This window comes from Callorhinus ursinus, unplaced genomic scaffold, assembly GCF_003265705.2.
Source record: "Callorhinus ursinus isolate GAN/ISIS: 27379988/994484 unplaced genomic scaffold, GSC_fseal_2.0 scaffold21, whole genome shotgun sequence".
Taxonomy (NCBI): Eukaryota; Metazoa; Chordata; class Mammalia; order Carnivora; family Otariidae; genus Callorhinus; species Callorhinus ursinus.
This window is the reverse complement of record NW_027397083.1, coordinates 3,832,310-3,849,234: the sequence shown is the minus strand read 5'-3', so window position 1 is coordinate 3,849,234 and position 16,925 is coordinate 3,832,310. Positions and strand designations below refer to the sequence as shown.

The following is a 16,925-nucleotide window of genomic DNA, read 5'->3' as shown; positions in this document are numbered from 1 at the left end:
GCTAATGCAATAATCCAGGCAAGAGACAGTAGTGACTTGGAGGAGGTTATCAGCAGCTGAACTTCCTCATGTCAGTTAATTTAACTACAGAACCTCAACCTGAAGGTAGATAAGTAAGTCCTCTCTACTACAGGACTTAGGATAGGCTATCTTATAGTCATCTGTCTTCCCACGCTCCAAAAAGGTTTACAATTCCTCATCCACTGTATAAAATCTTACTTTCTCAGAAAAAAAAAAAAAAAAAGTAAAAGCATTACAGACTCCTTAGGCAAGCAACACTAAATGATCATTTGAGGGGGAGTAGAGAAGCAGTTCCTGCCATGGATGATGGGTATGGACTTCTAAGGTTTTAATGCCAACATTCCTTGTTTAAAATTAAATTCAAGTTCAGTTCCCCTTCTTACCAGGTATGTCATAAGGAGGTAGTTTAAGAACAAAGATTCCCCCAGAAGCAGATGGTAGAGCAAACAGAGCCTCCCCATCATTGCTAAGCCAGGCTGCTGAGGTGGTAGAATTAGGGGAGAGTCCAGGTACAGCTGGAATTAACTGAGAGTTGCAAGGATCCCTGAAATCAACTTTTCCAATGTCAGTAAATATGGACTGCATCTGACTTTCAATTACCAACTCCTGTGGAGTAATGAAAAAGAAAAACCTGTTAAATCAAAACAAGCTGAATTTTGCTCAGTTCCTTTCAATTGCTACAAAAGCTTTTTTTTCTTTTAAGATTTTATTTATCTGAGAGAGAGAGAGCTTGTGAGCTCGAGCATGAGCAGGGTGAGGGGCAGAGGGAGAGGGAGAAGCAGACTCCCCGCTGAGCAAGGAGCCTGAGGCAGGGCTCGATCCCAGGACCCCGAGATCATGACCTGAGCCAAAGTCAGATGTTTAACCGACTGAGAAAACACCCAGGTGCCCCTAAAAAAGTCTTTAAAGTAAGAGAGCCTAAAAATAAAAAGAAAGCTAATTTCAATAAAAATTATTTCTTTTTTTTTTTTTAAAGATTTTATTTATTTATTTGAGAGAGAGAGAATGAGAGCCAGAGAGCACAAGAGGGAAGAGGGTCAGAGGGAGAAGCAGACTCCCCGCCGAGCAGGGAGCCCGATGTGGGACTCGATCCTGGGACTCCAGGATCATGACCTGAGCCGAAGGCAGTTGCTTAACCAACTGAGCCACCCAGGCGCCCAATAAAAATTATTTCTTAAACTTAAAATGTGCCTGATCATTTTAAATAGTAACTATCAAAGTATGCTTGGTGAGAGGTTACAAATCCAATTTTCCTTCAATTTCCAAAGGACACTGCTCCAGCATTAAATTTCTGACAGCCAGAGTAATCTGAGAAATAAAGGATATTACCCTTAGCCAACTTACACTCCTATACATCCGGGAAGGGTGTGGTAAGAGTAATCTGTGCACTGTTTGATTGGTTAATATCAAGATTATCACATGATTCTGAGTTTCAGAGATATGAACCCCTCCAGGTAAGAGGCTGCAATTCTGGAATTTGAGGCGGACTGTATTATTCAACAGATTTACGTCCAGTGACTCTTCCACCAGCTCCAATGTATCTCCAGAGGTCTTCCTATTAAAAAAGAGACATTTGTTTACAAAGTTTAGGCTTTTCTTTCTAATTGTTGCTTTGAAATATATGGGAATAGTTTCCAAGTGAACTTTCCCAAGTTGAAGGTTTTGGGCAAACAAATTCAGATCAATTTTACAATCCAAACCATCACAGTATGTTCATTTACAAAACACAGCACAATATAAAATTCAAATCTTATTATATTCTCTGTTAACAATGGAGGCATTTCCAAACTTGATGACCCATTTATTTAGAACAATGATACTCAATGCAATTAAGCCCCACTATAAAGACAATTCACACCACACCCCCCATTACTTGCAGTGGAATGTGGCCTCCACTCTTAGTACCATAGCATCATACTATAGTGACCTTAATAAATGTGCCTCTCCCCCCTTCTGTGACTTGTTCCTGCTAGGTAGGATGCAGGGCAGACTTCTTCAGGCGCACCTCTGCCATATGGTAGCCTTGGATCACAGAAAACACCATGCTGGGAAAGCCTCAACTTCTCATCACCTTGTTTACCATACTGCCTGCATCTGCCCCCAAAGAGCACGTCTCCTTCCAGCAATTCAAGGGCAATCTCTTTCTCAAGTATGTCCCTCCTGCATCCCTCTCTCCTTCCTCCAAAGCCGCCTCTCTCCATTCACATATGCTCTTCCCCGGCCTCTCCCCTTCCATCCCCCTGCTCCTGTCCCGACCCGGCTACCCTAATCTCTCCTTTCCCCTCCGCCACATCTTGTCTATTTCCTCACGTCCATCATACTCTTCAGCTTGCCCTCTTCTCACCAAGGTCGTCACACCAATCCCAATGGATTCCTCAGTCCTGTTCTTACTTGACCGCTTTGCAGCATTCTACACACTTGACCATGTTGTCCGGAAAAGTCTCTTTCTTGACTTCTCTGAGACCACCCTCTGCTGGTTTCATTCCCCCAGCTCTAGGTGCTCCCTCCCCTCTTTGACCTGATGCCTACTTTTTATTTCTCAAACCCTGTTCCTGGGTCATCTTATCTGCTCACTGTACACATTCTCTCAAAGCCCATCTTATCCACTCCCAAAACTATATGCACCATGTGAATTCTGATGATTTCCTGGGGCTCCTTTCTGCTAACTCATGGTATGTCATCAGCACAAGTTTCTGGATCCTCAACCTGATCTCTGAACAACTGCTTCACCTTCCTGCCTTGTGGTTAAAGCTGGTCCTGGATCTCACCTGAGGACACCCCTGGAGCCCTAATGGTGGTAAGCTTTCCTACCACACTCCCTTTGGGGGGGGGGCTCAAGGTAGGGCACAGATGTCTTGCTTGCTCCCCACTGCCACTCTGGGTCATTGTTCCTCCCTCCCTGCCCAAACCACTCAGCTCTCAAGTGTGTGCAACCAGATATCACCTGTGACCCTTGCCCACTGCAGTTCCCTACAGCCCTGTTTCATTCCTTGAAGCCTAGCTCCTGCTCACTCTCTCCCACACTTCCTCTGCCATATCTATACTTTTCCAAATATCTCTTTCTTCAATTCCCCTCCTCTAGTGATTGCCCTTGACCGCATATACATACACTGGTATATTTCTTCCACACCTTTGCATTGTCCTCCCGCTGCCATTTGATTCCTCTGCTTCCCACAGTAATGCTCCTTAAGAGAGCCGTTCTGTTCTCACAACCCCTGTCCTCTTCTCTCCAGAGCTCAGTTTCTGACAAGGTCACCAATGATCTCCACCCTTCAAAGGTCTATTTTCACTTCTCTGACTGCAGTATTTAACAGTTTTTCATTCTTCTTCTCCTGGAAATATTTCCGTTAGCTTCTGGGATACCACGCTCTTTTCTTTCAACTCTTTACTTCCCTAGATATTCCTTCCCAGTCTCCGTATCTTCCTAAGTATTGGAGTGCCCCAGTGTTTAGTCCTCAGACCTCTTTTCTCTCATCTATACAAGTTTTCAACAGGGGGCCGTTCGACCCCACTCCCTAAGGTCATTTAACAGTTATGCGGAGATATTTTTGCTTGTCACAACTGGGAGGGGGCTGCTATTGGTCTGAAGTGTGTCGAGACCAGGGATGCTGCTCAATACCCTACAATGTACAGGGCAGTCCCCTACAACAAAGACTTTTCTGGCCCCAAATGCCAATAATGCAGGTGATCTCTAGGTGATCTCATTCAGTGTAACAGCTTTAAATGCCATCTAATGCCAGCAATTCCCAAATCTGTGTCTTCAGCCCAAACTTACCACTGAACTGGTTATTGTTTCAACACTTCCACTTGGATATCTACCAGGGATTTCAAATGAAACCTGTCCAAAACAGAATGCTTAGACTAGCAAACCTGAAAAACACCTGCTTTACCTGCACTCTTTCCCAACTCAATTAACGGCGTCTTTGTAACTTCCAGTTGCTCAAGCCAAAAATCTGGAGGTCACCCTTGACTTTTTCTGTACACTCTATATCTGATCTCATTTTTTTTTTAAAGATTTTATTTATTTGAGAGAGAGAGTGAGAGAGAGAGAGTACACGAGCCAGGTGAGGGGCAGAGGGAGAAGCAGGCTCTCTGCTGATCAGGGAGTCCAACTTGGGGCTTGATCCCGGGACCCTGGGATCTTGACCTGAGCCGAAGGCAGACACTGAGCCACCCAGGCGCCCCATAACAAACTCATCTGTAAAGCATAGCCACAATCAGAATATTTCTCACTGCCTCTACCAATGCCACCCTGGTCTAAGCTGCCATTATCTCTTGTCTAGACTGTGGCACTGACCTCCTAATTGGTCTCCCCGCTTCTACCCTTTCCCTGCTACACTCTGTTCTCAACACAGCAGCCATAGCGATCCTCTACAATCACAATTTAGACATGTCATTCCTCCACTTAAAACCCTTCACTGGCTTCTCGCCATCTAATTCAGAGTAACAGTCAAAGCCTTAAAATTACCAACAAAACCCTGATTTGACCCTCAGCTACTTTATTAATCTATCCTTTGATCACTCAGCTGCAGACTCCTGGCTCCTTGCCATTCTCTGAACATAACAAACAAGCTCCTGTCTCAAGGTTCTTTGCATTTTGGTTCCTTTTTCTTGGAAGGTTCTACCTGAAAATCTTATTCCCCAGATATCTACTTCCTCTGCTCAAATGTCAACTTATCACTGGGTCTTTCCCAAATAAAAGATCAACTCCTGCAGGCATTCCCCCTTCCCTCTAACCTTCCTTCCCTGTTCCCTATTCCACTTATCACTGGACAAACTGTACTTACTTATTTTGGGGGATTACTGTTGTTTATTGCCTGTCTGCCTCCACGAGGGCAGGGACTTTGTTTTGTTCCCTGCTGTATTCTCAGTCTCTAAACACTGACTAGAACATATTAGGCGCTAAAAAGTATTTCTTAAATGAGATTTGTATGTCTAACATAGGTCTCTTTTCAGAGCCTCGGACCTATAAATTTCAATGCCTACATGACATTTCTGAAGGGCTGCTACATGGGTACTTCAAATTTAATATATCTCAAAGAATTATTCACATCTCTCCAAAATCCATCTTCTGTATATAAAAGGCAACCCCGCCACCCAATATCTTGTTAGTCATACCAGAAACCAGGAAACTGTCTTTGCTCCCTTTCCCTTCCCATCTTTTACTCCACATTCAATCTATCACCAAGTCCTAGTAAAGCTACCTTCCCCACCCCCCACTGAGGCATTTTATTTGCACACATTACATCCCTAGAAAAAGAACCCCAGGATTTTCCCTCCTGTGTGTTTTGTCTTGCTTTTTCATGGTCCATGATGCCAGCTGAGTTGTCAGTAAAATGAAACCAAACTGGCAGGACAGGAGCAGGTTATTCTGCCATTTTTCTAGATCTTTGAGCTGTACATCAAATCTGGGGCTGATCACTCCACATTTGTTTAACCTGCCCGTGAGGTTCACAATAATTTCCCCCACTCTGTGATCATCAATGATTTCAAATTCGCCAATGTAACCATGCTTCATCATCACAGTGAGAAACTGGATGATGGCTTTGGAGCATAGCCTAACAACCTGGTGTTTGCCTCTTTTCAGCATCGTTAATGTTCCTGAGAGCATCTGCCAGGACATTCATGTGCACCATTATGGAGGCATGGAAAGATGGAGGAAAAACGTAAAGCTACCTTCTAAATGCATCTTAAATCCATCCATTTTTCCTTTCCAAGCTACTCCCACAATTGAGCCACCAGCATCTCTTACTTGGTCCATCACAAGAGCAAGATTTTTTTTTTTATTATTATACCTATCTAATCCAAATTCATTTTCCATGAAGTAAACTGATTTTTTCTTTATGCAATTTTGATTATGTTAGTAAAGAGTTAGTAACTCCTTAAGACCCTTCAATGATTACTCAGTGTACTTGGGAAAAAAAATCCAAAGTTGTCAGGAAGGATCTGAGTCCTGTTTACCACCCCCTCTACCTCCCAGTCTCAGCATCTCTCACATCACTTTCCATTTCACCCACTGCACTTAAGCCACACAGACTTCCAGTCAGTTCCTCAAATCTGCCCAGGTCTTTCTACCTCATGGATTTTGCATATGGTGATCCCACGTGCTGACTGCTCTCTCCCCAACCACCCGCCTGAGCAACTTTTCATCCTACAGATCTCAGGTTAAATGTGATATCCGTGAAAGCCTTCCCTGTCCCACCAATAACATTTGGTCCTCTCATTAGCCTCTCACAGCCCCTATATTTTTCTTCTGAGGCACGTACGAAAAATTTATGTTTATACACCTATGTTGTGGTCCCTTACTTTAGTGTCTTTTTCCTTCATAAAATTGCCCCATGAAAGGTGTGTCCACATCTATTCTCAAACAGCTACAACATCTTCCATGATGGAAATGATGGTTGCCTTTTGTTCACCACGTCATCTCTAGTAAACTTAGCACAGTGCCTGACATGAAGAAGCTCAAATGTATTTGTAGAATGAAGGAAGCTGTAAAACACTATAAAAACACAATGAGTTCAAGTTTAAAACTGGTCTTTGGGGCTTTATCCCATAAACTTTATTTCCTCTGCTTTTGGTGCTGCCTGGAAGGGCACCTCTACTAGAACTCTGTGTCCCCTTAGTTTTCTCCTGATTAAGAAATCAAGAGAAAACAGTCTTTCTCTTTTCCTGACTGTCCATTACCGCAGAGTAAGAGACTGTCGGAGAATGACACTCTGGCAATAGCCGAAAAAATTCAAAGGCCCAACAATCCGATCTTCCAGGGGGGTTCGGCGAACACAGCTCTTACCAATGAATGAACCTGTTTCTGGTGACGGAGAACAACTTGCCACTTTCCATATAGTAGAAGCCTCCCGCGCTCTCACTGTATTTCACCGCTCCAGCCAAGGCATTTGCAGTCCCTGCAAAAGGAAAGTGGTCAGCCTGCACACCTGGTTATCTCGGGATGACAGAGACTGAGGGCGCTGAGAAAGCAGGGGGTGACGACTGACAATCTATACAAAGAGAAAGGGAAGAAGAGAGGACGAAGTAGGACACTACGGAAGCTCTGATCCCGGGGATATAGGCATGTGGACTTAGAGGAGTATGAACCCGGGGTCAGAGATTTAAGGACCCATGGGAGGAGCCCGAGGGGAAGGATCGGATCGCGTCCTCCTTGGCTGCTTTCGTACCAATGCCGCAAACTGTGAATTCCCGAAAGTGTCTCGGCCTCTCGCGCTCAGCACCGCTAAGCTCCACGAAGCTCCGTTCCAGGGCTCCCGCCGCCGCCATCTTCCCGCCGCCGCCGCAAGGCCCGACGGGACGCGAGCTAGGCCGGGCGGCCATCGTCACTTCCGGGGGCGGGGCGGGCGGAGTTGCAGACGGGTGAGGAAGTCTGCGGAGAAGGGAGGGTACAACAGGCCGTTCGTCGCGAGGCTTCCAGTCAGTTGGCTGGAGAACGAGAGTGGACAGGGAGGAAGCCAGAAGAGAAAGGGGCAGGGGTAGCCGACTCTGCTTGCGCGAACTTTCGCCTTGCCGGCTGGGACACCACCCCCCAGGGGGCGCGGCACCATTTTCCCGGCGTCCTCGGGGCAGGGGGCGGGGCCGGGTTTGTTTCCATTTTGAAAACCCGGGCGCGGGCGGCTGGCGGCTGGGCTGAGCTGAGCTTCCCGGGAGGGGCGAGGTCCGGGGAGTCCGGGCAGCTTAGCGCCCTCTGCCGGGTTCCGAGTTCGCGGTCAGCCTTCCCTGCGTTGGGGTGGCAGGCTCTAAATCGCCTGGTCTCCTTTTCGGCCTTCAGCGACACGTGGGATGGGGAGAGGGCGAGTACTGAAGAGAGGAGATTTCTTGTGTGGGAATCTTTTCAAGAGACTATTCGTGTATTCTTGTGTCTGAAACGTAATGCGTTCAATAAAACGTTGATGCAACTTGCTGCGGTTATATAAATGCTCCTCACTTGCATTCAGGGAAAGGAATTTGCCTTTCGTTCCATTCCTGATCTGGATGTTTGGAAGATATTGTGGCTTTACCCGTATGTAGGACACAGAGGATGCTCAGTATTGGGGGAGAATGCTGATTTTCAGGGGAAAAGGGTTTTTCCTTGATAGTCACCGTTTGTTAAGCAAATGTTCTTCTTGCCGTCAGCAGTGAATGCAACCCTTCTCAATCATTGTTCATTGATCCTATTCCGACCACTCTCCCCCCACCCCCCCATCTTTCCAGCTTGCTCCTAGGACTCCAACTCTGGCAATGCAATCCCTCCGTCCCACCTAGGATCCATTGTTCTACCACCTTTTCACTGTCCCCCATTTCCTTGAGATTTCCTTTCTTGCTCTGCTTAAATTCCATTTAAATTACTCCTTTGCCTAGCTCTCTCTTCATTATCCTCTGGTAAAAACTAGAACCTTGATTCAAGCCAAGTCTGCAGCTGAACAGGGCTGGAGAAAAATATACAATCATCAGACATGCCTTCCTCTACTTCCATCATGATTCTAAACCTCCAGTGGGTCCATACTGCTACCCAGCAAACACATTGTGTTTCCCTTGTCCACTTACTGTCCTGGATGAGTATTTCACAGCTTCTCTAACCTGCAACATCTTCCTCCTCCTCCTCCTCACTCTCAGCTTGCTTTTTCACTTAGAAAATTCACTTAGAAAATTGATGAAACCACCTCTCCCTACCTGCCTTCCTCTCCTGTTACTATAAATTGAACTGTCCCTGAACTTGTGGAAGAACAACCTTTTTACATTTCCCCCTGCTCAAGGACACCATTCCAGCAGTTAGTTCTCTCTCCTACATCTTCAGTTCTGCCCACTGCCCTCCGCCACTAACCACCCCCCCATTTACGGAATTGTTTCCCCAAGCGCACAAACATGCTGTTATTTCTCCTTCCTGCCACACACAAAAAACTCGTTTGATCTCCACTCTCTGGCTACTATCTGCTACTTTTCAGAACTCCTCTTCATTGCTACAGCAGAATTCAAGAGCTTTCTGTTTAATTTATTTTCTTTGAGTCTCTCTTAAATCCGCTTTTATCGGGCTTTGGCACCTGTTGCTGTACTGAAATGGCTTTTTTTCAAGATCTCCAATGACATCCAGTTTTATCTAACACTGAACTCTCCTTTTTTTTTTTTTTTTTAAGTAGTCTTTACACTCAACATGGGGCTCCAACTCATGAGCCTGAGATCAAGAGTTGCATGCTTTATGGACTGAGCCAGCTAGGTGCCCCTGAACTCTGATTCCTAAACTTAACTTGTCCACCTGCAGCATTTGACCAATTAATTGCTTTCTTGCCCACTTTCTTCACAATGGCTTCCAGGGTACCACACTCTTCTTGATTTCCTCTCATTTCACAAACTGTTACTTTTCAGACTCCTTTGCTAGTTGCTTCTCTTTTCCCCATACCTCTTAATGTTGGAATGCCTCAGAGCCCAATTCTTGGTCATGTCTACGCATGTTCCCCTGGGGATTTCATGTAGTCTCCTGGCTTTAAATACTAGATCACTGTATTCCGATAATTCCCAGATGTATATCTTCAGACTAAACCTTTCTCCCTTGAACTCCTACCTTAGGTATCCAACTGCCTGTTCCTTTCTTTCTTTCTTTCTTTTTTTTTTTTAGAGTTTTTATTTTTTAAGTAAGCTCTAGGCCCAAGATGGGGCTTGAGTTCACAACCCAAAGATCAAGAGTCACCCGGTCTACCAACTGAGCCAGCCAGGTGCCCCTTGAGCACTCCATCTTTACATTCATCTGCCTACTAACATCACTGGGATTTCCCCACGGACACATTAACTCAACACATCCAAGACAAAACTCATTTTACCTCACTCTACACTATCATGTGATTCTCTTTTATCTATGTGCCTATCACTACCCCGTGACCTGATTTAGAAATCGAGGAATCATACTGGGCACAGAGCCCCTAAAACCCTTGGAATTCCCTAAGTGATGAGAGGTAAAAGGTGTCTTTTAAAAATGTTAATGAGGGCGCCTGGGTGGCTCAGTTGGTTGGGCCACTGCCTTCGGCTCAGGTCATGATCCTGGAGTCCTGGGATCGAGTCCCACATCGGGCTCCCTGCTGAGCAGGGAGTCTGCTTCTCCCTCTGACCCTCCCCCCTCTCATGTGCTCTCTCTCTCTCTTTCATTCTCTCTCTCAAATGGATAAATAAAAAAAAAAATTTAAAAAAAAATAAAAAAAATAAAAATGTTAATGAAGTGACTTTTGGAAAGTCCCTAGGTAGCTTAATGGTGGGGGCTGGTTGCCAGGAGAAGCAACCACATGATGTGAAGTTTGGAGCTTTCAGTTGCACCTCCATCCCCCAATCTCGGGGGAGGCTTGAGGGGTTGGAAATTGAGTTCAGTGACCAATGGCCAACAATTTAATCAACTATGCCTATGTAATGAAGCCTCCATAAAAACCCAGAAGGATGAACCAGAATGAATCCAGTACTGTGCCCCAAACTCCATGGGGACAAAAGCTCTTACATTCAGGACCTCGCACTATGTATCTCTTTATTTGGCTGTTCATTCACATCCTTTCACATCCTTCGTAATATACCAGTAATCTAGTAAGTAAACCGGTTTCCTGAGTTCTGTGAGCCGCTCTAGCAGAGAATCGAACCCAAAGAAGGGGTTGCGGGAACCTCCAATTTATAGCCAGTGGTCAGACACATGTGACAACCTGGACTTGTAATTGGCATCTGAAATGGGAACAGTGTTGTGGGACTGAACCCTTGCCTTATGGGATCTGACGTTATTTCCAGGTAGGTAGTGACAGAATTGAGTTAAGTTTGCGGGTTACCTGGTCAGTGTCCACAGGAGTTGAATTGCTTGGTGGTGTGGAAAAATCCCACACACTGGACCTCCGAAAGGCCTACCTTTAGATACCACCACAGTAGGGATTAGGTTTCAATATATGACTTTTGGGGGGTGGGGAGGACACAAACAGTCTCCAGCACTTCTCAAAATATCAGGGGCTCAAAACCAAAACAAAACAAAAAACCAACCTTTCAGGAGCTCCCTGTTGCCCTGACTTCCAAGGTCTTTTCCCAATTCAACATGATCTACCTTCTTTAAATTCCTGAATCTCCTTGAGGGAGAAACACTTATGCTGTCCCAATTGTAGACTGCCTTCTTCATACAGTCCTAGTGGAAACTGGTCATATCTGGGCATACCTGTCAAACTTGTGTGATGGGTATGCCTGAAACCTACTTGCTAAGGGACTGAGAAGGGACTTGGGGAAAAAATTTTGCCCTAGGGCAGAAGGAACCCGTAGTGACTTGATTTGGGATTTCGTTGTAGTGGATCATTCTGAGTACATTGTGATTTGCCTACCTCCCTGGCCTCTACTGGACTTGTGTCTGATGCCTATGGAAAGCAGAGTTGGGGGCTAGGAGGACAAAAAGACTAAGTACATTACAGCATCTATAAAACATCGAGGGCCCTCGAGGACTGCCTTGAGACTGCTCTTGTAGGGGGGGTGCAAAAAGGGAGAGGCCAGTATTCCTCCTGTACAGATGACCCCAGAGCAGGTTTTCCAGTTTAAGGGCTCCAGCATATTGGGGGGGTGCCTTCCAGAAGTCTGGTGACCAAAGGGGTGGGGTGAGTACCTGGCAAGGACGGGTGTCCTATATAGCAGGGCTGGTCCCCTGAGGAGACTAGAGCCTGGCCAGCAAAGCAATTCTTAAGGGTAACTTGGTGGATTTACCTACATTACTTGGAAATGGATTATTTCATAAACAGATTAGTTCATGAACATAGACACTCCCTGGGTACTCCCAGAAATGCTTTAGGGACTGTATAGCAGGGACCGACAATCCGCCGGCATGAGTAGGTAGGGGAGAAGTCAGTGGAATGTATTCATGTTTTTAATGTAGCTGTGTTTTTACCCACAGGCTGGGGAAATGTGGGTTTTACCGTGTTCAGACTATTTCACTTGTTTCTGTCATGCTCGTAGAGTTCTGTGTGCCTCACTGTATGAGTTTTCCATTGCTGCTATACTAAATTACTATAAGTTTAGTGGCTTAAACAGTTACATAGGTTAGAAGTCCAACATGGGTTTTATCGGGCGAAGATCGAGGGATCAGTAGTGCTGTATTCTTTCTGGAGACTGTAAAGGAGAGTCTCTTCCCTTATCTTTTCCATCTTCATGAGGCCAACACATTCCTTGACTTGTGGCCCCTTCTTCCATCTTCAAAGCCAGCAATGTTGTCACATTTCTCTCTGACCTCAGCGAAAAGTTCTCTGCTGTGATTAGGGTGGGCCCACCTGGATAATCTAGAATAAACTCCCCCATCTCTTGATTCTTAAAACTTAATCACATCGGGGCGCCTGGGTGGCTCAGTTGGTTAAGCGACTGCCTTCGGCTCAGGTCATGATCCTGGAGTCCCGGGATCGAGTCCCACATCGGGCTCCCTGCTCGGCAGGGAGTCTGCTTCTCCCTCTGACCTTCCCCCCCCATGTACTCTCTCTCTCTCATTCTCTCTCTCAAATAAATAAATAAAATTAAAAAAAAAAACTTAATCACATCAACAAAATTACTTTTGCCATGTAAGGTAACTTAGTCACAGGTCCCAAGGGTTACTACGTGGACATCTTTCTTGGGTGGGGGGGAAGGGGCATTTTTCTACCCACCATGTTTATAATTTACTAAATATATCATATTCTAATTTCATTTTTATAACATCCTTGAATGGAAGTATTATTCCTGTAAGGTAGATAACTTTTCTGAAGCACCGGTTAAAAATATAGTTCCTGGGACACCTGGGTGGCTCAGTCGTTAAGCGTCTGCCTTCGGCTCGGGTCGTGATCCCAGGGTCCTGGGTTCGAGCCCCGCATCGGGCTCCCTGCTCAGCGGGAAGCCTGCTTCTCCCTCTCCCACTCCCCCTGCTTGTGTTCCCTCTCTCGCTGTGTCTCTCCCTTCAAATAAATAAATAAAATCTTTAAAAAATATATATATAGTTCCTATCAGTTGTTACCATCTTAACCCAGAGTTCAATCTAGCATTACTCATTAGTAAGGACAACCAGCTATAAAGTGATTCCTGGGTGATACAAAGTGAAGGAAATGGCATCATCTGTAGAAGATTTTTAAACAACTTGATTAAGATATTATTAACATGCCATAAAATTCACCCTTCTGAAGTCTACAGTTCAATTATTTTTGTATATTTATATAGCTATGTAACCATCACCACAATCTAATTTTGAAGCATTTATGTCATCCCCCAAAGAAATCTAATACCCATTAGAAACTACTACTATGGAAACTACTAATCAATTTTATTTTTTTAAGATTTTATTTATTTATTTGAGAGAGAGAGAGAGAGAGAAGGGGCAGAGAGAGAGAATCTCAAGTAGACTCCGTACTGAGTGCAGAGCCCAACACGGCGCTCAATCTCACGACCCTGAGATCATGACCTGAGCCTAAATCAAGGGTCGGATGCTCAATGGACGGAGCCACCCAGGTGCCCCCCTTTTTTTGTTTTTTGTTTTTCATGCCCCAACGACCCTGAGATCAGGACCTGAGCTGAAACCAAGACTCGGATGCCTAACAGATTGAGCCACCCAGGTGCCCCTCAATTTTATGTTTCTATAGATTTGCCTATTCTAGATATCTCATATAAGTGGAATCATACATGTATGGTCACTGGTTTTAACTTAGCATAATGTTTTCAAGGCTCATCTATGTTATAGTATGAATCAGTACTTCGTTCCTTTTTATGGCCAAACAATATTCCACTGTGTGAATATACTACATTTTATTTATCCATTCATCAGTTGCTGGACATTTGAGTTGTTTTACTTTCTGGCTATTATGAATAATGCAGTTATGAACATATAAAGTATTCTTGCAAAAGTGTTTAATACAGATTGTGGTAGGCAGAATAATGGTCTCCTCACCCCCCAATGTCTACATCCTATTCCCGGGCACCTGTAATATGTTACCTTACATGGCAAAAGGGACTTTGTATGTGAGTAAGGTTAAGGACCTAGAGATGGAGAGCTGAGCCTGGATCACGCAGGGGGGCCCTATCTAATCACATAGTCCTTAAAAGAAGAGATCGAGTGCCTGGGTGGCTCAGTCGTTAAGCGTCTGCCTTCGGCTCAGGTCATGATCCCAGGGTCCTGGGATCGAGCCCCGCGTCGGGCTCCCTGCTCCGTGGGAAGCCTGCTTCTCCATCTCCCACTCCCCCTGCTTGTGTTCCCTCTCTTGCTATGTCTCTCTCTGTCAAATAAATAAAATCCTTAAAAAAAATAATAAAAGAAGAGAGCATTTCCCTCCGAGGTCAGAAAGAGATGTGAGGAAGGTGAGACACTGTGTGATATTGCTGGCATTGGGGATGGAGCAAGGAGGCCAGAAGCAAGGGATAGGGGCAACCTCTAGTAGCTGGGAAAGGCACAGGGATATATTTTCCCCTACAGCCTCCAGAAAGGGATGGAACCCTGCCAACACCTCAATTTTAGTCCATTGATTTTTGCTCTTAGCCGAAGGGAGCTGCCTTGTCTTTGATTATGCCCCCTGCATCCATTGAGTAGTCAGCGTGGAAAGTCTAAAGGTCCTGCCCCCTCACCTTGATCTAGGACCACTCCAAAGGACGATTTCAGCTCCAGAGTGCTGTGTGGGATCCGCTGAAGCCTCAACTTCTCCTTCTGCCCAATCCAGTGCCCTTCAAGGCACAGTTCCTGAGAGCATTCTCCAATAAACCTGCATGCAAATCTCTGTCTCCAAGTCTGTTTCCTGGGGAATCCAACATGAGACACACACCCATGACATCTTGTCCAAAGATGGGCAGCCAGCTAGGAACTAGCAAGAAAAAGAATTTGGAAAGGGAAAAAAGTTAAGGGGAGGACCTACTCTAAATTCCAAAATTGGTGATGAAATATTGGAAAGAACATCAGCTGGGCTTTAGAAAAATTGGGTTCAAGTTCTAGCTCTGCCTCAATGACCTCTTGTCACTCGGCAAGCCACCCATCTCCCTGCCTCTGTTTCTAAGAAGAGGGTGTTGTACTTACTCATCTCCAAGTTCTCTTCTGGCACTCAGCTCCGGATCTGTGGAGTGAAAGCCAGAGACAGGCTAGATCTTCAACTTCATCTCTCCCTAATTTCCACACTCAGAACCAAGTCCCCTCCAGGAGTTCCCCAGGACTGAGGACAGGCATGTCCTTCCTGAGTTGAAATTGACTTGAGTTGCACAACCCGTGGCCTTTGGGACACTTAGTTCAGACTGTGATAATTTCTTAGATGCTTGTCTATCACCATGCTTTCCATATGCACTATTTTCTCACTCCTTTGTTGATAGTTAAATTTTTCTCATGTATAAAAAATAAAATGTCATGGGCGCCTGGGTGGCTCAGTTGGTTAAGCGACTGCCTTCGGCTTGGGTCATGATCCCGGAGTCCCGGGATCGAGTCCCGCATCGGGCTCCCTGCTCGGCGAGGGGCCTGCTTCTCCCTCTGACCCTCCCCCTCTCATGTACTCTCTCTCTCTCTCTCTCACTCTCTCAGTAAAAAAATAAATCTTAAAAAAAATATCATGGAAGCAATGTGCATATTTTATGTAGTCTCCTTCCTTCCTTCCAAAAATATTGCTAAGTTGATGGGGCGTCTTACAGTTTCCTAGGAATTCAGTAAGTACAATTTTTACAGTAAGCTGTCTCATTCCTTATCTTCAACATCCATCAGAGTTCTTGAAACTTAAAAGTACCTAAAAATGTTTGAAGGAATTACTAAGTGAATGAATAAATGCACATAGGTGTCATTAGAAAACTCCAATACTCTTTGAACCATTAAGATGCTGGCGTGGGTGTGGTTGTAATATAAATGGAATCATATTGCCATCTAGTGGTTAGGTGGTAACCTCGTTTAGAAGCAAAATGCAGAATGTTACTAAATGTTACTAAAATTTTTGGGCAGTAAGTTTTACTTACAGATACTTTTGTAAGAAAAATACTTTTATGACTTGACACTATATTCTGAGAATGTCTTGCTTCGCTAGATCGCCACTAATGAATACCTATAAATGAACAGTATTGTAGATAGAACTTTAAGGCAGATTTTCCTAACCTAACAGCTATTCCTAGAAAGGAGAATTTGGTGGTTTAAATAAGTTTGGGAAACGATGATTAATAAAGTTAAGTGTATTTATCTTCTGCAGAACTTTTCAGAGACATTAATGGGATTGTGTGCTTTGTGATGCTCCACGAGGGGCTTATGCGTGATATGTTTTCCAGATGCTTTATATTCTTTTCAAGGAACAACTCATTGGACCATTGTTTTATGGGAAAAAATTTTCAGAAACACTGCTTTCTTGTCATTTTCCCCATATGTTAAAAATATCTATTAGCACACAGTGTTTCCTGCCTACAAAGCCTTCTTTGACCTTCATTGCCATGTTCTAGATACAGTAAGTTCAGGAAGCATCAGAATAAGTCAGTAGTCATACCTTACATTTATATAGATCTTAGTTTTGAGGTAAGAATTTCTTTAATTGAAAGTAGTATTATTCCACGTTGAACATTTTTTTTACACAATCTACTTTCATTTTGGATTGTAGGAGTGTGGTTTCCTGCCGTTTGGGCTATTACTTTCAATAATTGCTATTAGCAATGGTAGAAATGACTCGGGATTCAACCACAATGCAAATGACTTAAGATTTTCTATTTCTGCCTTTTGCCTACATGCTGTGGTATTAACCAAAGCGACTAATTTCTGGATTCCTGGCAGGAGCTTCATTTATTCTTTCAGTCTTTTTTTTTTTTTTTTAAAGTAAGCTCTAATCTAACGTGGGGCTTGAACTCACGACCCCAAGATCAAAAGTCACACGCTCTACCCACTGAGACAGCCAGGCACCCCTATTCTTTCAGTCTTGCTTGCACACCTGCCAAGAGCTAGGCTCTGGGGTTAGAAAGACACCCCCCCAGATTTG

At 44.6% G+C, this 16,925-nt stretch overlaps 1 protein-coding gene across 1 annotated transcript in view; it reads right to left on the bottom strand.

The window, feature by feature from the left end:
- The window catches only part of NUP160 (nucleoporin 160), a 45,448-nt gene extending 38,113 nt beyond the window's left edge, over positions 1–7,335 (bottom strand). Inside the window, exons 1-4 of the mRNA XM_073904597.1 lie at positions 7,194–7,335; positions 6,812–6,923; positions 1,366–1,576; positions 405–627 (exon numbers count right to left, since the gene is read on the bottom strand). Coding sequence (XP_073760698.1) covers positions 405–627; positions 1,366–1,576; positions 6,812–6,923; positions 7,194–7,293 — 646 coding nt within the window. The 5' untranslated portion in view covers positions 7,294–7,335. The remainder of the gene's footprint in view (positions 1–404; positions 628–1,365; positions 1,577–6,811; positions 6,924–7,193) is intronic.
- Positions 7,336–16,925: the final 9,590 nt, after the last annotated feature.